This window comes from Lacerta agilis, chromosome 6 (genome assembly GCF_009819535.1).
Source record: "Lacerta agilis isolate rLacAgi1 chromosome 6, rLacAgi1.pri, whole genome shotgun sequence".
NCBI lineage: Eukaryota > Metazoa > Chordata > Lepidosauria > Squamata > Lacertidae > Lacerta > Lacerta agilis.
Window position 1 is genome coordinate 56,467,834 of NC_046317.1, and position 22,129 is coordinate 56,489,962.

The following is a 22,129-nucleotide window of genomic DNA, read 5'->3' on the forward strand; positions in this document are numbered from 1 at the left end:
TTGAAACTTACCGGATTGTTTTAAACCACTGTCTTTGGTTCATATGTAACAAGTCACCATTCATGGAAACAGAAAGTGAATGTTTCAGAATTCCTTTCCCCTGACTGCACAGAAGGGAGGGGAGAGGGGCAGGGAGCCCACAAGCCTTCCCTTGTCCTCACTCGAGCTTGAGCCCATATCACTAAGCCAGCCTTTGCTAACCTGGTGCCCTCCACATATTTTCAGCTGCAACTCCCACCATAATTCCCGGTTTTCAAAGCTTGCTCGCAAAGTGTATTGGATGTTATAGTTTAAAACATTCAGAAGACACCAGGATGGTGGCGATTGCATTCAAACCATGGCTTAGCATTAAGTGTGAACAGACCCAAAATAAGACATGCTATTGAAGTAGAGTTGTTACGACTGGGGGAATTTGGATAAATTGATATTAATTACCGAGAATTCTAACACATGGGTTGTGCTGTCTAACCTGGGTCTAAGGGCAGAAATAGATACTAGATGTCAGGAACTGGTTGGACACAGAGGAACCATCTGGGGAACCACCAAGGGAAAAAGGCTCAGAGCCTGGGAATTGATGGTGGGATGACGATGAGTGGTCAGAAGGAGAAGAGGGAGTAAACTGGGAGGAGGAGGTGTAAGAAGCTGAAGAGGTAACAGGGTTTAGTGAGCTGGGAGAGTCTGGCAAAGACGTCTAGGCCCAGAGGCAGAAGCTGAAGCAGGAGAGAAGGGAGGCCAGGAGACAGAGATGAGGCATGGTTGTCTCCCCCTTTTACTGCAATGAGCTCCCCTCCCCCCTGGTCTCCTAGAACCAGGAGAGGAATGAAAAGGGAGGAGGATAGGTAAGCTTCACACAGGAGAAATCTCAGATTGCTTGGGGAAAGCCCTGGAGAGGAGAGGACTTACGCAGCTGTGGGGAAGTGGGGACCTTCTGTCGCAACAGCTCCTTCATCGGAGCAAGACCTACTGGAAATGAGTTGCTGTGCTCATTAGGCCTGACATTCCTGTGCAGATCTTGTTTTTGCTATTAAGGAGTTAACTCCACATGCTTGGTGTGATTTACTGCTGGCTCACTCCTGTCACTAAACAACAATGGGGATGCCACCAAAAGTGGAAACTCGTGTCAAGTTGTCCTCCCAGCCCCATAAAGTTTAGGCAATTCTACACAAATTGTGAGATCATCCTTGACTCCTAATGGAGCTGGGAAACAACATAAATATGTATCTTTCAATAACATGAGGAGAGGGTTTGGCTTTTGATGAGCATCACATATAGTTCCACCCTGACAAACTTGCTTATGAGAGGGAAAGGGTGTGCCAATTTGTTAATATGCTGTCATCTCTCCTCTTCTTTTTCCCCTGGTCTAAACATCTTTCATTTTTCCAGGCTAGAGAAGACATTGTGCTCTGCTGGAACTCCTCTTGTCATGGGGGATAAAAAGCCCTGAAATAAATACCTGAAGAGCTTTTGATTGTTTAATGGGGATGGGGAGGGATCAGTCATAGAAGGGGTTTTCTTTCACTTTGGCCTATTGACCTCATCTGGTCTGACATGGAATTGGATTGCAGCAGTGGAGAAAATAAACGTTTTGTTATAACTGGGCCCGGCATCAATCATGCTATCATAAATGTCACCGTATATGTGGAAATAATAATAGAAAAATATGACTTTTGATGAGGCCTTCTTTGAAACATTGCAGATCTCCAAATTGCCTTTCTGTATTGGCTTAGAAGTCATGTACATGTGGAGAGAGTGCGAGCGCATACATGAGCCTTTCTAACAAAGGGAGGGTGATTATTCCATATCTGGAGTCATTACTTCATTTTGCATTTCTCATAGTAAAGCAGAGCTGACAGGTCCTAATTAGGGTCTGACAGCTGTAATAATAAAATATTATTCATTGCAGAACAACATTAAATATTGGGGAATCATTTAGGGTTGATAATTTAAAATATATTACATTCCTGTGACATTAATCTCTTCCCCCCCTCCCCGCCTCCGACACCAACCCTGCAGCTTGGTCATCCTTCCTTTTTCATCAGAATACCTCAATATTAAAAGTGCCATTATGGTTCTTAAGTGTGCAAGCAAGATTGCTTTCCTCACAGACTCAGCAACCATCTGTCCTGGCGGGGAGTTTGGTTTCATGATCCAGGGACTTTTCAGTAGTTTGTATCTTCTGCAATTCATTTGGCAGAACAGAAATGGCTGAATCAGAAGCAAAGGTGTAGAGAAGACAAATGGATCAAGGCTATTAGAGCTGATTTGAAGCATCTTTTCAAGGGTAAAGAGAAGTGCTCCCACATAACAGGTGGATGAGCTGAACTCAGAGATACTTGAAGACAATTTTTTGACATAAGATCAATAAAGGTTGGACAAGGTAGCCCTCCAGATGTGGTGGATTCTGTTTCTGAGCCAGAACACCCAGTGATTAAGAATAGTGGACGTTATAGTTCAGAACATCTAAATAGCACTCTGATGGCCACCCGTGCACTAGAGCATTGCCATTGTGCTCTGCATTTACCATTTTCTTGAGCCACAACAGATTTTGTTAATGCATGGATTTATCCATATCTTATATCCATATTTACACTTTCCACTGAAGTAGAAGCTTCTATCAATTTGTGTGTTGTGATAATATTAAATCGTGCTCCTATGCAGTGGACTGCTGCCCTTTAACAGGGTTTTTTTTTTTTTTACATCCCTAAAACTACTACAGTCGTACCTTGGATGTCGAACAGAATCCGTTCCGGAAGTCCATTTGACTTCCAAAATGTTCAGAAACCAAAGCACGGCTTCTGATTGGCTGCAGGAAGCTCCTGCAGCCAATCAGAATCCGCAGAAGCCCCTCCGGACATTCGGCTTCCAAAAATAGTTCGTAAACCGGAACAGTCACTTCCATGTTTGAGACATTTGGGAGCCAAAATGTACAAGAACTAAGCTGTTCGAAAGCCAATGTACGACTGTATATGAGAAACAAATAGAAGGGCAAAGCTAGAGCTATAAGATTTCAGGTTCAATCTCTGGCCTGAAACTCTGGACAGCCACTGTTTCTCAGTGTTGTAGACAATACTGAGCTCGATGGGATTCTTCTTCTTCTACTACTACTACTACTACTACTCTTCCCATCTGATTGGGTTGCCCTAGACACTCGGGCAGCTTCCAACAGATATAAGGTAGATTACTGTGTTCCTCTCTACAATGAATGCAGGCACAATAGAAGTTAGAGAAAACAGTCTGAGACAGTCAAACCAAATGTAGCTTCACACATTTTCAGGATGAGCCACTCACATGGCTGAGTAAGTACCTGAGTTCCATAGATGGAACTTGCAAAAATCCTTAAATAAGGGAATTACAAAGGACCAGCTAAACTTCCATAGACCTTCAGGACTCCAGAGAAGGATTCTTAGTCCTTCTGTTGGTACCAAGCATATACTGTCTAGGTACCCTTCCTGCTTCTCAACAGAAATTCACAGCCTGGGAAGTCTGTTACTGTTTTCTATCCAGACAACATCTCCAGCTCACACTGGATGTGGTCAGAATGGGTGGCTGCACATCACACAACTTATTTACTCTTTTGTAAGGCTACTCCCATACTATTTATAGCAATGGTATATGTATGCTGCTTAGCTATCAACTCCCATCTGATAGTACAGTTCCTTGCACTTAACAAAGAATTTAAGTGCGTCTGCCCTCAAATGAAATGCAGTCAGGACAAGAACTTTCTACAGAGAAATGATACAAGAGGTTCTCATTTCCTTCTCTCCCTAGTGGAGAAGGCTTGGAAATAAATAAATAAATAAATAAATAAATAAATAAATAAATAAAGCCATTCCTTCCTCTTTGGATCATACACTAACATCCAAGAACACAAACAGTAATCACGAGGCCATTTGTAACATAGCTTGTCATTTCAGTGTGGTTTAATTTGTCTGTCGCTTTCCTTTTCTTGGGCACTTGTTTTAATAAAGAAACATTAATAGGTTTATATTAATCTCCACAAGAGAAACCAATTTGCGTTTTTTTCCTCCCCCTTGTGGTTCTAAATCACTCAGCAGAACTCACCTACCTTAGTGTGGTGCGGACTGCAAATTATCACTAACTGACATGAGAATGATGGAGGTTTATAATGGGTTTTTCTGCAGTTGGAAGTAAAAGGTTAAGTATAGCCTTATGTTAGCAATAAGCTTTGCTGCGTCCATTTTGGGCTTTTATTTTAGACCACTTAATGTTTCTAAAAGTCAGGAGTAAATGAGTGGATTTTTTTCTGCCTCTGGTTCCTCTCCACCCCCAGGAAGAACCATTTACATACCAAAACAAAATTAAAAATTAAAAAATTCCTTCCAGTAGCACCTTAGAGACCAACTAAGTTTGTTCTTGGTATGAGCTTTTGTGTATCTGAAGAAGTGTGCATGCATATGAAAGCCCATACCAAGAACAAACTTCGTTGGTTGCTAAGGTGCTACTGGAAGGAATTTTTTTGATTATTGTTTTGTTTTGACTATGGCAGACCAACACAGCTACCTACCTGTAACTGCATTTATATACCAAGTGGGGCTGCATTTGGATTGTAGGTGATTATGTTGACATATGCCTTTGCTTTCTTTTCCTCTTCTCGCTCCTTGATCAATCATGACTCGTCTTGACTTTGGGATCAACAGCAGACGCAGTTCTACCATAAGGAAGCAGGTAATAAAGACTTCATACAATTACAGAAAGATTAATTGATGCCATTTATATGATTGCCAGATGTTATTTCCTGCCACCAATATTTCATAGCGGGGGAAATGATGGGACCAACCCAAATTACCTTGGCCAAATCAAGACAACCGGCAAGTGCAATCCTCAAAGGAGGGAATGCATAATCTCCTCCTTACCCAAAAGAATCTGCATAATGGATTGTTGTTTCAAGGAAAAAACCTAAACCAATATTAGTTTTGTGTTTGATAAATCACTAAGCTTATGAAACACCAAATGAACACTTCTCTATTTAGAGACGCCTCAGACCTAGTCATTACTAGCAGCGACACTGAACCCTTTTGGGGAGTGATTATGTCCACAGTATACAACAGCAAGCTGCTTCAATCTGACATAGAAGGGCCTCCAGACTTCAAGCCTATACTTGATGGAGAATATTTAATTGTCTTTATCTCTTGCTTTTTCCTCCTCCCCCTCTTGAGAGCCAGCGTGGTGTAGTGGTTAAGAGTAGTAGACTCGTAATCTGGTGAACCGGGTTCGCGTCGCCACTCCTCCACATGCAGCTGCTGGGTGACCTTGGGCTAGTCACACTTCTTTGAAGTCTCTCAGTCCCACTCACCTCACAGAGTGTTTGTTGTGGGAGAGGAAGGGAAAGGAGAATGTTTGCTGCTTTGAGACTCCTTCGGGTAGTGATAAAGCAGGATATCAAATCCAAACTCTTCTTCCTTTTTCTCTAGATGACACTATGGCTTGTAGAGTTGCTTAGCTGAATGCTAGGGGAAGATAGATCTTAGTAAGACACTCCACCCTGATCTATTTGCTTGGGAGGGAGGGAGGGAGGGACAGAGACTGCATAGGACGGGCATGTCCAAAGTCCATTTCAGGGGCCTAAAAAAAGGTCATAAAAAGCTCAACAACTTTGGTTGGCCTTTTCATCAAATCTGGCCCTCTTTGAAAAAAGTTTGGACACCCTTGGTGCCATAAGCCAACACTGGCTCCAAAGCAGTGTAAGCAAAGCAAAGCAATTGCCTTTGAATTGTCCAGGGGAAGCTCTGGAGTGGGCAGGTCACCTTGAGACAATGTATTCAGATAACTGAGTGCATAGTCAGTGAGTCAATAGACAAGGCTGCTCTGTGGTCCTAAGCTGTTGCACATGGCATTGGAACTCCAGGGATACAGAGAGGGAAAGGGGCCTTGAGGCTAAAGGGTCCTGGGCAAGAGCATCTCCTGATGATATTTTAGTATACTTTGTTGTAGGCTTAGCATTTATCCTTTACTCACTTGGATTTAACACAGCAGTGTGAACTGTTTCATATAGATAAAAACTTTTATGCCCCCCCCCTTTGTGTGTGTGTTCTCTCCCCTTATCCTCTACTGTCTGGGGCCTCTGAGTTTGAAGCTATTGCCCTCTAATGGCACTAGCCTGTATAAGCAGTGTATCATAATTCTCCTACGGTATATACTCACATTTATGCTACTCAGCTTATTGCTTCTGTCTACTGTAATTGTTTACTCAGGTTGTTGGCCGCTCAGCTTTCCTTCCTCTTCTGCTTTGCTAGATAGGATTTTGTTAAATGTGCACATGTGCTCCACTAATAAGAGAAAATCCAATATATCTTTTTTGTCCCCGGTGGATGATTTACAGCATTGTAATTTGGGCACAATAATAAAGAAGCTAGGTCATATTGTCATGGGACAGGGAGGACCTGATATCTTTTTCTAGGCCAGTTTTGATTTGAGACTTTGATTGTTCTTGTAGTAGTTGGTTTTTAAAATTGTTAATAACTTGAAGCATACAGGAATATTAAGTTAATTTGTCCAGAAAGTAGTCTGTTTCTATTCTGAAGTCAATTCTATATCAGGATAACCAGCTCCATGTGTCTATTACTGATGATGCCTTTGCCACTGAAGAAATTAAAGACAAAATATTTTGGCATAACATATTCCAAATAAGATTTGTAAAAATTCCAATAAGCTTTTTCTCATTGTAAATCCAATTTCTTGTTGCATACAAATGTTTGCTTTTATCCTCCTGTACTATGAAGCCTTTTTCTTCTTTCTTTGGAGTAGAATGAAAGGATTTGTAAGGCCTTTGATTTTATTTATTTTTGTTTACGTAATGCACATGGTTGGGAAATGGCGGAAAGGATTGCCGTGATTTGTATACTTGCCTCACCCTTTCAAGCTATACAAATTAGAGGCCCTTTTATTTTCTAAGTGCCCTTATTTTTGGGAGGGGGGGTTGTTTCCTGCCATCTACGTGTTCTTCTCTTGCAGAGCTCAATCTTTGAATACCTGAAACGGTGTTGTTCTGTGTTGTTCTGTTTACGCACTTGGAAAAGACTCTGTAGAACTTCTAAGGTCTCTCATAGGATTCACTGGCCTTTGTTTTCTGTCAAGTCACACCAAACGGTGCAAATCTCCCTTTGCGGGTGGAGGAGCGACTTGGGCTCTCTTTGCTAAGCCCTTCCTGTCTCTGCTCTGCCCAACATCCCTCCACCCCGTAGTGAGCTCCCCATTCTGCCTGCTGATGGAAAGCCTCAAAATGGAGCATTCTGGGGGAGGAGGACTAGCCAAACCAGCCCCACTGCCACCACAGCACTGTGGGGCCTGATTGGAGCCCATTCAAAGGTTGGTGCAGAGATTTCCATTCCTGCCCTCCTGCCCCCTTCCACATACACACGGTCCTGCCTAGCCATGCTTGGGATTGCAGACTAAGGTACTATAATGAAAAGATAGCTGAAACAGCAGGGAATTACCACCTTCAATATAACCACAACGCTGAATAATGGCAGTAATCCCGCTAACATTATTCTGTTTAACCGTTCTCTATGAGGGTGAATAAATTCCAACTCCAGGTTTAACCCAGACTTTCAGAGAGAGAGAGAGAGAGAGAGAGAGTGTTCTGGCAGTTAAAATACAGAAAATCCAATAGCTATTAATGACTCCCTCCAGTGTGTGGATACACAAAGAAAGCATATATTGCACAGTGTCTGCCGTGTAGGAATTTTGTGATGGGAAGTATCCCTCCATCTGTAGCCTTTTCCGAAGAATGTTCATTTCGGAACTGTATCATTTTTTAAAGCTGCACTATCCTTTGAATATTCTTTTCATCACATATTTCTCCTTTTGTTGTTCAGGATTCCAGCCAAGCAATTCCCCTGGTGGTAGAGAGCTGCATACGATTCATTAGCAGACATGGTGAGTTTGGAGATAGTTAAGCTAAAGTGTAGTTTGTTCCGCACAGTATTCAAGTAGCCTGTTCAAGCATAGTCAGGACTGTGATCTGAAAACACAGGAGGCAGCTAAAGCTGGTCTAAGTCTTGTTTGGTCCTAGATGAGAGACCTACAGTCAACCCTGTGGACATTGCCTTGAGTTTCCTCTTGGAAAGAGCAGGAAATATAAGTGAAATAAAAGGCAGGACAGGATCAAAATGCATAAGCAGAGCACAGCTTGTGATTGCAGGACTGCCTTTTAGTGTGTGCGTGTGTGATGTTTCTTTCTTAAGTTACTAGAAAATGCCCTGGACATTTTGAATTAAAGTATAGAAATGTTTTAAATAATTCTGTAAAGTTTGCATACAGTGATTTTTCTGCTCAAGCTAACTGCATCCTTATTTAATGAAATTTAAATTTGCATAGGTATTTAATAAAAAGGTAATAATATTTTATGGATCCACTCTGTTTTCTGAACTGTGTCACAGGAGCCAAAAGTTTACACACATATTATATGTATAGCCCTTCTGGATTTCTGATACGTTATTCTTTTTCTTCCCGTTCTCTCTCTCTTACCATTAAGGTGTTTCATCTTTTTTCCTTTCAAATCAATCTTTCCCTTCACCTTATGAGTTCTGAGATTTCAGCAGGAACGTTCTGTGTATTGCTGAACTTTTAGTCAGAGTGCAATGGCGTCCCTTGCTCTATCAGAAGGCTGTTTTGTCTATTTGGGGTTGTTTTGTCATAGTTCTGCTAAGTCTTCCTCCTGCCTGCAGCCCTTCATGTCACCTCTAACTCTGTTCCAGAAAGGTTTTCCCAACCCTCTGGAACAGGATTTGGGTGCCCATAGGGGGAATGCCTCTCTCACATTGTGGAGATGGAAGCCTTCATTGGATCAAGAAACATGTACCAGGGGGATGCTACTCTATGTATTTATCATTTATCTATTTATTTATGTTCTTCCATTTGTATTACGCCTTTTTTCCACCGTGAGACCCAAGATTTGTGTGGTTACTCATCCAATCACTGACCCAGACATGCTTAGTCTCAGCAAGATTATTTGTTCAAAAATCATAATTATCACAATTTAAAAGATTTATGAAATAAACACTGTTCCACAGGAAATAAGGTATACTCTGACATAATTAATTTATCTTTTGCTATATTATACTTTAAAATAAATGGCTCTAGATCAAAGCTTTGCATGTTGCTGGTCTCCCCCCCCCCCCGCCCCCACTCCACACCCCTATCTTCTTTTAGCGAACACAAACATACTTTATGTGTAAGAGACATTTTGTTATCTGATAACAAATAGCAGATTTTCTCCCAAGTCATTACAGGCTGCATTTCTGAAAAATGATCTATGAAAGAAGTGTTCCTTAGGGAACATAACATAGGGTTAGATCCTGTCTTTGCTCCATGAATGGAAATCCCCCACTGCTCATCAAAGGGCTCTTCTATTCAAAGAGCAAAGATTTTGGATCCAACCCATATATGGTAGAATAACATAATGCACTACAGTCTTCAAAAATTGCTCACCATATATATGCAAACAATTTATTAATAGAAGTTTTGACACATCTTTTCAGTTACGCTGCTGGTATTTTACTTTTTGTTGTTGTTCAGTCGTTCAGTCGTGTCCGACTCTTCGTGACCCCATGGACCAGAGCACGCCAGGCACCCCTATCCTCCACTGCCTCTCGCAGTTTGGCCAAACTCATGTTAGTAGCTTCGAGAATTTTACTTACTTACTACCTACATTTCTATACTGCCCTTTATCTGAGAATCACAGGGCAGTTTACAATATAAAAACACAAAAATACATACCTTAGTAACAAACAGTACCCCCCCACACACACACTGCTTCCCCCAACACACACAGTTTAAAAGGCCACAGATTGTTTACTGGTAATTGCCCGAAGGCCTGGGAGAACAGGAACGTTTTTGCCTGGCTCCTAAAGGTACCCAACAACAGTGCCAGACGAGGTTCCCTGGGTATAGTCTAGAAGCCTTCATTTGGGATAGGTGGTTAAATAGGATGTCTGAGCATATTTTTAAGAAGTTGTACCACTTCTGCAGATGGCAAGGTAAAAATATATTCCATATCCAATTGAACATCCTGATGTTATCAAATTTGGGACCTGCTTCCTGTCCACATTAACAGTTAAATCTTTCAGTTCATCTGGAACTAACTTATAATTTAAAATAAACATTACATTTCACATCTGTTTCAGAATTTTAAATAAGTTTCAGATTTTTTGGCTCAGTTATTCAGGGTGCTTTTTTATTTTGCAAATTGCTCTAGTGGCAGGTCTTTTGTAACCCTGCTTCCTCTATGCAACATCAGCCAATATGATAGCAAGGTACGTTGGGCGTAGATCTTTATAGTATAAAACTGTTCTTGGTTTTCATCATGGTTGTGGGAGTATAAATGGCCAAAGTGACACCCAGCAGATGGTGTTGAGACTAAAAGTCCTGTCAATTTGGCCCATGCTGGCTGGGGCTGATGGGAGTTGGAGTCCAGCAACATCTGGAAGGCATTACATTGGCTACACTGGTATAGTGTTGAAGGTCTTAAAGCAACAATTCTGAACAGCTTCTGGCCCATCCTTGCCCACCATGCCCCAAACTTCAACTTCATAAGCTGTTTGTAGAACATAGGTGGTTGTCTCCTGTGAAAAAGTAACATTAGATATGGTATTAACTGTCACCTCCAGATGTTCCACCCAAGATTCTCCCTCATTCAGTATGGATCTGAGTATTGAAAAGGTTTAATCAGATTTATAACAGTAATAATTCTCCATTTATAATGATGAGAATTCTCCTTTCACATAAGCCTGTTCCCTGGATAACAATATTTGTAATTATACTATCCAACATAAAATTAAGTACCATTTTAGCTATCCCGCCAGCTGTGTTCCAGGTGAGCCTATCTAGCTATCTTAAGCTCTTCTTATTATTAGTTTTCTCTAGTCTCTCTTTTCTATTTCCTCAAGGGGATTTTCCCTGGAGGCTTATCTGACCTAGGGATGGACATATGTAAGAATAGAAACATTTCTCTAGTGATTACACCTGGGCAGTAAAATTATTCCTATACAGTTATGGGATTCATATATAAGAAAGCAAACTACTGGTCTCCTTTGTTGTTTCCTTTTAGCATTGGTTTTAGTAATCTTTAAATGGAAAACAAGATTCATCTACATTGGAGATAATATGATTTTCCTCTGCTGCTGTTATCATCCCCTTCTTGTTTTTGGTACTAAAATATTATGAAGAATCAAACAAGCATCTGCTCTTGATATGTGATGAGGGATTATCCTTCCTAGCAGAGAGCTCCTTACCCTAACGCCTTAGGACCACCATCACTATAATTTGCTTTTCTTTCATACTATGTAGCAACGTATTTTCTATAAACCATTTGATAGATTCCCCTAGAATTTCTGCCTTGACAATTGATCTTAATTAAATGACCTGAAGTGTGACCTTTGTATAGAAAATCAGTCATCTTAATTGACTTGGCACTGTTGTTTCTCTATGCTTAGCCTTTTGTTTTTTAAGGCTCTGCATGGAAAGGCACAGGGTTCTGATTCAGCACCACATTCCTACCAAGGTTTGTGCTATGATTTACAGCTAATGGGTTGTCTGGGAGAGCTAAACCATGACCCCAGGTTCGGACAATGTGCTAAGTCAAACCATGACTTAGCACAACACAGCAGCAGAATTGCCAGAAAGGAGCACAGTAGTCACAGTCTCCTCTGTGGTGTAGTGGTTAAGAGTGGTAGACTCATAATCTGGGGAACCGGGTTCGTGTCTCCGCTCCTCCACATGCAGCTGCTGGGTGACCTTGGGCTAGTCACACTTCTTTGAAGTCTCTCAGCCCCACTCACCTCACAGAGTGTTTGTTGTGGGGGAGGAAGGGAAAGGAGAATGTTAGCCGCTTTGAGATTCCTTCGGGTAGTGATAAAGCAGGATATCAAATCCAAACTCTTCTTCTTCTTCGTCTTCTTCTTCTTCTTCTTCTTCTTCTTCTTCTTCTTCTTCTTCTTCTCCTCCTCCTCCTCCTCCTCCTCCTCCTCCTCGGCTTAGTGTGATGTCCGAAGCAAGCCGCTGATTCAGCAAAATCTTATCTTCAACCCCATTTGAAAAACTGCCATCTAATTCATCTTGCATTTTGAAAACCTATATTACCAAAAATCCTCTTTCAATGAAGTTAGTGTTAGTATATAGCACTTCTTGAACAATTGCTTAATTATTATTAATTTAGAAGACACATTACACAATCGTTAAGATTCTGGTTGTCCAGTAAATGCAGAGTTAGAGCAGGGGCAAGCAACTGATCTGTAAAGCCTTCTTAAAAGCCCACCAGCCTTCTGCTGATTTTCTTGGCAGCAGCAACAGCTGCACCAAAGCAGAAGAAAGTCAACCTCCCGGTTTCCTTTGTTGCGCCAATGTTCCATTGTCTTTTATAACAGCCTGGCTGAGGTGGTGTTGGCAACAATGAAGAAAATCCAAACAAACCACCCAGTGTTCTCTCTTCTGTGATTTCTGTTGGTCTCAGTCATCATTGGAGGAGCATTGCCAGCACTGGACAAGATTGCAAGTGATCCTCCTCCCATCTCACCCTTTTGAAGCATCAGAGAAAAGCTGCATGCTTTTTTCCTCCAGCATCATCTGACTCCTCCAAGCAGGCAGGAGGCGGATTCCTGACAGGAAGGAAGAAGTCAATGCCAAATTGGAGAAAGGCCCTAAGGGGGCAGAGTAGGGCTGGGACTGGTGACCGATGCTCTTTTGGGGTTTGCTTATTTAGAATCTGTTGGCAAAGCTCCATCCCTTTGCAGCCAAGTGATGGTGCGCAAGCAGGACACACTCAGGAAAGACATACGCATGATCACTTGCCCCCTTTCTCCCCAGGCTTAGTCTTTCACAGAATCGCCTCTCATATGCTTGAAAATGATAAAGTAAATATCTTAGTACACTCTAAAGTACAGTGATTACTTCAAACTACTGGGAGCGGGGAATGTCCCATGAAGGCACCACCATCTATAAGAGTCAAACATGTTATTTGTAGTCCTGGATGCTATGAAAGTAGTTCCTTGGAATTGCCTCTGATAGAGCATAATCTGTGTGCAAGTGTGCTCCATCTGTTTCTCTTTCAGGCCAAGATATGTTTAGCAAGCCTTGATGTCATTCCTCACCCCCTTCCTTTCTCTCTCTAGAATCTTTCTCATTCCAGAACTGCCACCCTAAGAGCCCCACTCTTTTAGGAACCGTGGACCATGGATGCTTCCTCAGTGCTATGTGTCTTTTAGAAGCCATTAAAATCAGTCGTATTGGCTTCCTGAATGTGAAAGTGAATTCTTAAAAATTAGACAAATACTTTTTAACAATGTATGAATTGTGCCAACTTATTGCTATGGATTTAATTACACCAGTGCTGGTGTGCCACTTTTAATTAATTTTAGCTGTCAAACAAGTTGGATTAACGGTCGGGTAATGATATGTCATCTCGATTTGGATTAGCGTGTTCTTATATCATCATGTTGTTGAATTTGACAGATAACTGAATTTCAGTGACTGAAGGAGGGATTGTAAGAATGTTGTAAGTTTATCACTTGCTTAGGTATTTCTGGTTTCATGGATTTCTCTTATTTTCTTTGCAGGGCTGCAGCATGAAGGGATATTCAGGGTGTCAGGATCTCAGGTTGAGGTGAATGATATAAAAAATGCATTTGAGAGAGGTAAGAGTAGTTGGGTTTTTTGTATTGCACAATTCTCTACAATGTGTCTTCATGCTTCTGGGTTATTAGTTTAAGCGAGTTGATACTGAAGTCATGAATGAAGTCTTCAAAGGTCTGCCCAATCTTAGGCAATTCCCACTTCCCCCAGGGGCTCCCACACACTGCATCTCAAATTGTTTAAGTAGACGCTGGAGAGTTTGGGAGGGGACAGGTGGCTGCAGAGGGGAGCAGAAAACAGGGCACTTCACTTTCCTTAGTTACCTTAGAATCATATATACTATAACTGAAGCCCATTGTCACTAAAACAGAGTGGTGCTTTCAAGTCACTGTTCTCTTCTTTCCAAAACATGGCACCAGTATTCTCCAGTCAGCTTGAAAGGCTGGTCTTAATATCACACAATATTTTACATTCAAATTATCTGCCTAGTAAAAGCAGAGCAGCATGTCCAACCCATGTCAAAGGGCCTCTGGCTAACAGTGCGTATGTGTGTAACTTTATCAGTTGTGAGGTTATGGAGATTGCTGTGCATTTGTCCTTTGCCTAAGAATAAGAGATGATCTGTAAGGGTTCGTGGAATTCTGTTTTGTGGTGGGTGGATGTCAGATGCAAAAGGTCACACTTTATGGAGCATTTACGGAAGGCTGCTTAGAGAAAATAGATAACTGTTCTGGTATCTTTGCATGCATAACATTGATTCCCCCCCCCCCATTTCATCTCTCATGGCCTCAAATCCAATGAGGTACTAAACTAATGAAGTTAACCTTAATGTATGTGAGTTTATTACTTCATCAAGAGCCCTTGGTGACAGTTAATATTGGGGCTAATGCTCTAATTCATAGTTGCCTATTTATTATACTCTGTGGTGTTCAGATAATAGTTGTGCCTTGACTATTTCTCTCGTAATGGATATCTCTATGAGAGCAAGAGAGAATGCTTGCCCCATCATCAAATCTGATTTATGTCCAACAGCAAGTTCTCCTTGGGGACTTTCTGCTTTGGTGCAGGTCTTTCCTTTGTCTTTGGCCAAAACCAAACCAATAAACTCCAGTAGATTAAGAGTCACACCAGAGACCTGTGTGCTCACGCACTTCATTATCTTTGCTAGTCTAGCACCACCTGCCTTTGAAGCTGAGCAGGCTGGTAATCAAGCCTTCCATCAGTTGCATGTAAGACTCTACTGGAAGCACAGCAACTCAGCTCTGCTGGAAGACGGAAGGGCCTACATGTTGCAACTTAGAATCATAGAACTGTAGAGTTGGAAGGGACCCTGATGATCATCTAGTCCAACTCCCTGCAATGCAGGAATATGCAGCTATTGCTTACAGGGATCAAACCTGCAACCTTGCTGTTATCTGCACCATGCTGTCTCCTGTTGCCCCGTGTACTTATGTTAACCTTTTGTTCACTGTCTTTGGACTGTCTTTGGAGTCAGGGCTGCTGAGAGGTGTTGCTTACCCAATGTACTTACATAGAATCTTTGGTTGGATACCTATTTTGGGGAGGGGGAGGGGAGTTCAAAATCATTATAGGTTACACATTGTGAGCCATTTGGGCTCCTGCCTGTTATTTCTCCTACTGTGAGGTTCAAGCTTCTGATAGATCACTCCTTATTTTGTTTTGCTAATATGTACCTTCTCTGTTTCTTCTCTTGTCATTCTTGTTTTGTGGTAACCAGGGGAGGATCCACTGGCTGGAGATCAAAATGACCATGATATGGACTCAATAGCAGGTGTACTAAAGCTCTACTTTCGTGGGCTAGAGCATCCCCTCTTCCCCAAGGAAATCTTTCATGACCTGATTGCCTGTGTCAGTAAGTAGCACAAGGATGAAATGAGTCAGTTGAAGATAAGGCATGCAAAGAAGCACAACACAAGGAGATAGCTGCCCCTATCGAGTGACAGAATGAGTAGCAAACCACAAAGGTGTAAAAATATTTAATATAACGTAGAAGGTAACACATATTCTAATGTGCATTGAAGCGGAAATGTTTTTCTTCAGGAGATATGTTAAAATGACAATTATAATGCATGAAAACAATAATCAAAATGTTAATGCCATTCACCGATGCAAAATCTAACCCTAATAAAAATTGAGCGTGCTCTTCTTCAGACAGAATTCTTAATATATCTGGCACAAAGCACATAGGATAAACCATTTTCTATAATACATAAAATAAAGATTCTTGCACCGTCTGACATTTTTCTCTCTGTGCTCTCCGCCCCCATAAAAGTCAGTTAATGATAACATCTTACATAGTTCAGCCTTTTTTATATATCTGTGGGAACTTGCTCATTATCCATCCTCTGTGTCTACACAATCTCCCCTCTTTACACCCCCCCCCCCAAGCACTTGTAAGACTTCAGCTATCTCTCTAAAACCATGCTGCTGGCTTCTCAGAACATTCCCTGATACTTTGATAGTATCTCAAGGAAAATGAGCAAGAAACCAGAATTGTACAATGTTGTATTAGAACCTACTATAATTTGATGCCCCAGTTTGTTGCTGAGGTGGCAACATTAAACAGAGTTAGAAAGAGAACTTCTTTTTGTTTGCTTCTCATTAGCCATGGCCTGTTGACAGTTAAGTCATCAATATGTATATTTGCTTATTGTATTAATTCATTTTAAATGTTTCCTATATTGCCGTTCAGCCCAGAATTCCATAGCAATTAACAGATTAGAACTACTAATGAAACATCAGGGAAATACTATGTTAAAGAGAAACTGACCAACAAGAAGTACAGGAAGTCTCCTAGTTGGCTCATCCTTAAAAAAGAAAAAAAGGGGGGGGGGAACTTGCTGTGTTTGAAGATACAGTTGTTGCAATGTGTTTTGGGCTGTATGTATATTTAGAAACACAGCAGCTGTGTCTTTTTTTGGCCAGGTACCTTCCGTAACCATATGAGTCAATTCCTTATGGTGTTTCTGTACAGAACATAGAAAATGACTTTCAGCTAGTTAAGCTGTTAACGTACAACTTTATCATTTCAAGAGTGCTTTTTAAATGTTCTTGTGACTTCAAGTTTGCAATGAACTCCCCCTGACTCATTCAGAGAGCAAACAATGAATCCAATGTAATGAATCCAGTGTAAGAATGTCAATGATGGAAGCAGCCTTTGAAGTAGCATGTAGGAGAGCTCCTTTTAAAAGGATCTGTGGTTTCATTCTCCCTGCAAATTAGTCTACACAGTTTTACTCCTGTTAGATGAAAAGAGCAGTCTGTTGCCAAATAATTCTGGACTTCCAGAGCCAGGGATATATGCTGCCCACTTTTTTCCCATTAGACTGCTGCAGACAGAGCTCTTTACCTCACCCTCCAGTTATGTTAATCTATCTGTGGAATAATGTGCCAAAGGTTTTGCTTAAGACACCCACCTTACAGAGCTAACTTTAATGGGCTATTGTGTTGTGGCTTGTGCAACATACAACACTCAATTCACCCACACTGCATGGGCCTTGAAGATAAATTTCTCATCTTCTGCTTTGAAGGACCTTTTTCTTAACAGATAGGAAATCATGCCTCTGGCATCTTCTGTGCAGTGCTTCATAAATGTTTTCAAGAACTGCTCAGACCCTTTCCTTCCAAGTTGCTTTTGTTGCCCTTTCTCCCCATCCCGGCCCCAATTAAGGGTCATTTCACAAATGACACTGAAGTCACATTTCTGTTTTACTTCATGTGTCATCTTGAGGGGCTCCAGGTGGCAGTAAGTTCTCACTTCCCATGTGATAAAATAGACTTTGGCACAGTCTTCACGCATTGGATTTTTCCTGCACCCATATAAATATGAAACAGTACTTACAAGTAGCAATGTAGTTTCCATAGATATAGCAATGCCACTTATTGTGTGATTAAACAGCATCTGCTGCTTTTTTTTCTCCTTCCTCCTAGCAATGGACAATCTGCAGGAGAGAGCTCTACACATCCGGAAAGTCCTTCTGACTTTGCCTAAAACCACTTTGATTGTAATGAGATACCTCTTTGCATTCCTCAATCAGTAAGTATTCCTCAAGCACAACAGATAGATCTGTAGTGTTGGTTTGCCAAGTAAGAATCATAGAGTTGGTGGGCCTTGCTTGGTTCAAGGAGTCCAGAAGCCTCAAGAGATGACTATCCACCCTTTGTGTGAAGACTTCTATGAGACCTGCAGGAAAGAGCCTCTCCCAGTCATTCAGATTATGCACAGAACTGAGTTCCTGATCACTTGAGTGTAAAGCATTCATTTCTTTTTAGTTGGAGCCTGTGCTTGAACTCATCTCTGAATATTACTTGTATTTTTACTGCCAACCTGTGAGCTTTTTTTCTTGTTCAGGTAGCATTCTGTTGGCAAAAATCTCCATGACCAGTATTGCTGTTCCCTGTTTCTAAGTGGAAATCTTGCTAAAAGAGCTACCTTTTAGGGACAGCCATCGTTTCAGGGTACTGGGGAATTTTTGTTCGGATAAAATAAGGCCTGTCTTGAGACTTCCTGTAATATTGCTCTGGGAAACAATGAGGTCTTGATTGCAGCCTGGAAAATTCAAAACCAGATCCCCACAAAGTGTGCCATTGTCCTGCCACCCCTCCAGATAGTTTTAGATAGGAAAGACCCCACTTCCTGCAGCTCAAGAACAGAACTTTCCACAGCAGTGTAAGGAAATTCTTCCATGCCTTGGGATTCCCTTCCCTCAGATGCTGCTTCTAAGTCACTTCTAAGTGAATGGCTGCTTCCACCCTTAATAGTGTCTCATTATTCAAAGAACTGGACTGGAAAACAGTGTTTGTTTCAAGAAGAATTGTCCAGGCACCTAATAACCCTGTTTTGTGCTTAACCATTAACTTGGTGCCCTGAAATGGCCAAATTGATGCAATTTGCTTTTAAGATTTAATCACACAAACCTGACCATTTAGAAAACTGCATTACCACGCAGGAAACTCACTCTTCCCACTTTGCATTTTAATTTGGCCAATAGATAGCTTTGGAGGGGTTCTAAACAGGGGACAATACCAACATTGGAGGGAAGGAGTTTGGTTTTGAGAATCCCGTGTATGAACATGAGGGGCTAAAAAAGTAGGTGCCAGCCACTGGATGTTGCTAGCTAGCAGAGTTCATATTTTGTTCATATAGCAGAGTTCATATTTAGCTTGCCCTATCAGTAAGATATGTAGGAAGGAATGAAGCATGTGATAACATGTCTGGTTAAAAATCAAGCTTTATTCTATAACTCTTTCCCCCACTTAAAACCTTATTTCCAGAAACTTAATTAAATGCTTGCAAAGTAAACTGAGACTCCAACCTCCTTTGGGCATTTGCTTGAACATGTGACAGCTAAAATTGTGTAGAGGATGTAGTCATGCCTGCAAGCCCCACCCTGTGTCCCCCAGCCCTGCATGTGGATTCCTTTACGACCTTTGTGCATTGAGCACAGGTGTCCATGTGGGGTTTGGCTGATCATGCTTAGAAGCCTCTGCCCAATGAAGAACACTAATAAGGCAGGGTTCCTTATAGTGACAAGGTTCCTATGCATGTTCAGCCAAACACACAAAGGTCTTGGAGAAGCCTGAGTTCTTGGAGATCTTAGTTTGCCTATGTGTCTGGCTACAGTGATCAATGCATTGGCAAGACTTGATTATTGTTATGTGCTCTCTGTGAGGTTACTCTTGGGCCTAGTCCAGAGGCTCTAGCTGGTGAAAAATGCTGCAGCTAGATTGTCGATGGGGACAAACCATCGCAAGCATGTAATTTCAGTGCTCAAAAGTCTGCATTGGTTGCCCATACACTACCAGGACAAAGTTCTTTTATTAATTTACAAGGCCTTTAACAATCGGAACCCAAGGGTACCTCAAGAATTCCCTAATCCTTTTTGTCCCTGCCTGATCATTGTGGAGTCATGGCTCAGATGCCCAGCTCATATCCACCAGAAGCTATATTGTTTAGTATTGTAGGGCCAGTTTCATGGAACTCCCTTGAAGATGAGGTTGGGGAGGCCCTGCCTATTGAAGGTTATTGTTGTTTTTGTTGTTCCAGCAGCCATTTTAACTGAAGTTTAATTTTATCATTTTAACTGTTTTTTATTTTCTGGGTTGAATTCTTTGTAAATGACTCTTGTAGCTAAGCAGCATATAAATTGTTTAAATGACGTAAGTGTGGGGCAGAGGGGCCTTTTCTTTTGCCTTTTGGAGGGCTACAGGGGTTAAACAGCAGCACTGGAATTGCATGCTCTTGGCAGTGGCAAACATAATACCCCAGACAGCCCCAGTAAGGTGGGGTTCGTGAGATCTCCCAACCTTTCAAAGCAAAGTTGTCCCTCTGAGCCTTGTTTAGCTTCAAACATTTTCACTGCGTTACACTGACAGATGCTCAAAATACCCATGACTGACATTCCATTTTGAATGTTGGCATGATATTTTAGCATTCTCAGCAATTCTTGGGCAGCTGAAAGAGAGATAAATGTTGGCTGTGAGGAAGGGTGCAAATGGAAAAAGCCAGAGGGGTGTGCTGGTTGCCAGGTTCTTTGCAGCCTTGTGCTGTGAACCATGCGGCACCGTGGCTCAGTCACACTTTCATCTGCTTCTTGGCTGGATATGAGGTGTTGCTTCTGCAGCTGCTATCCAGGCAGGGTGCACTGAATGAAATGCCAAGAAATTAATCCCTGGCAACAGCATTCAATCGGCACGGAGAATAAGCCTCCTTAAAAGGGAGCTAGATGATGATGACTCTTCCCAACACATGCACACACGCTTTTAACAAATGCCCTACGTGTTAATTGAAGGGATGTTCAGAAAATGGAAAAGAGGCTGGCTGCTTAATAAAGAAATCAATGCGCTAGTCAGCAGGGAAGTGCTCTGAATATGCATTCAGTGCAAATGATCAGAGAAGCACCATCTATGCAAACAAAACTGAATTTGATCCAGGGCGGTACAGCCAGAAAAAGTCGCCGTTCTTTTGGTAAATACCATTACTGTTGAGGGTGGTGGTCATTTTTTTCCTAAGTAGCCTCAAGACATTCTTGCCACATGAGATCAAGTTTTAAAATCTGAGCAAGCAGAGCTAACCTCCCTTCATTTTAGCAATTTGCTGTGTACTGTAGGCATCATTGCTCCTAATTCACCGTCTTCCTCTCATTCCTTCCCTGTCTTCTGCAGTTTATCTCAGTTCAGTGAAGACAACATGATGGACCCCTACAATTTAGCCATCTGCTTCGGGCCCACGCTGATGTCAGTGCCTGAAGGCCACGATCAGGTCTCCTGCCAAGCCCATGTCAATGAGCTCATCAAAACTATAATCATACAACACGAGAATGTCTTCCCAGGACCAAGAGAGCTGGAGGGCCCTATATACACCAGGGGTGGAAGCACTGAGGATTACTGGTACGGTAGGAGATAATGGGTAACAAGTGAAGGGGGTATATAGCACTAGATTGTAGTCTGACTAGTAAATTGCATATTTCGACAATGCTGTCATTTTCCCGTTTCAAATGCTGGCCCCAGGATTTATCCCATTTGTGAGTCACGTACTGAGCAGAGGCAAGATTGGTGAGGTTCACAGTCCTGAGCACAACAGATTTTTCCCACCCTAAACCTGCAGGCCCCAAAGATTCAGAAAGCATGTTGCATGACTGCACTTCATTATACCGAAGGATAATGCCCATGAAACTGTCCATAAGGGTGTTATGGTAATTACCGTAATCTGCTGGCGAAAGCTGCACAGCAGACACATAGCCTGAATTCATCGCTGACATTCTTCTCATTTTTCCACATGTCTTGAGCGACTTTACTTCAGAGACAAGGTCAGTAGCAGCTGAACTTAGAAAGCTGCAGCATGGGTTAATTTCAGGGCAGCAGCAACAAGCAGGGGAAACTTGAAGCCTTCCTTTCTCTCCTTCCCCGTGCACAGGGGGCCTGGCTGCGCATTCAGTCTGAAGCCGACATCTGCAAACAATTCAGCCAGAGCAGCTCCTGTCATGAGATGGGGGGGGGGGAGGCGGGGAGTTGTAGTGGAGGAGCAGCTTGCCCCGCTATTTTACCTGAAAAGAAGAATGTGAAAATAACCCGCTTGGTTGCATCTTCATCAGAACAATCCCTTTCCTCTCAGCTACTATGCACAGTGCAGACACTGAAGCCCAGACTGCAAGGCCACACAGCACATCCTCATACTATATTCATACTTCCAAAAAGTGGAGCCTTTCTTTGCTTTCATTTGCTACTGATCTTAGTTTTATTTTGTTTAGTTAAGCCCTTTTTGCTGTTTAATCTTGGTCGCAAAATGACCACAATACTATATGAAAATAAGTGTCTCCATTAGTGCCTTTGCTTAGAGTTTTCAAGATACCACACAGTGGTATTTTCAGCCGGGAAAGGGGTATAGAAACTAGTTTATTGGTATTTCAGCAGCTGGTGTTTAAAAGAGCATCAAAAATTATGGAAAATGTTTGAAGAAATCAAACTTGTCGACTTTGGACAATGGGCTCTGAAGTGCCCAGCAGACCTTGGTGATGATAAA

General features: G+C 41.9%; 1 protein-coding gene across 4 annotated transcripts in view; it reads left to right on the plus strand.

Moving 5' to 3' along the window:
- The window catches only part of SRGAP2 (SLIT-ROBO Rho GTPase activating protein 2), a 192,917-nt gene that overhangs the window by 153,953 nt on the left and 16,835 nt on the right, over positions 1 to 22,129 (plus strand). For all 4 annotated transcript variants that reach the window (XM_033152860.1, XM_033152862.1, XM_033152863.1 and 1 more), the window contains exons 13-18: positions 4,659 to 4,686; positions 7,836 to 7,896; positions 13,572 to 13,649; positions 15,326 to 15,460; positions 17,539 to 17,644; positions 20,773 to 20,997. In XM_033152860.1, coding sequence (XP_033008751.1) covers positions 4,659 to 4,686; positions 7,836 to 7,896; positions 13,572 to 13,649; positions 15,326 to 15,460; positions 17,539 to 17,644; positions 20,773 to 20,997 — 633 coding nt within the window. The remainder of the gene's footprint in view (positions 1 to 4,658; positions 4,687 to 7,835; positions 7,897 to 13,571; positions 13,650 to 15,325; positions 15,461 to 17,538; positions 17,645 to 20,772; positions 20,998 to 22,129) is intronic.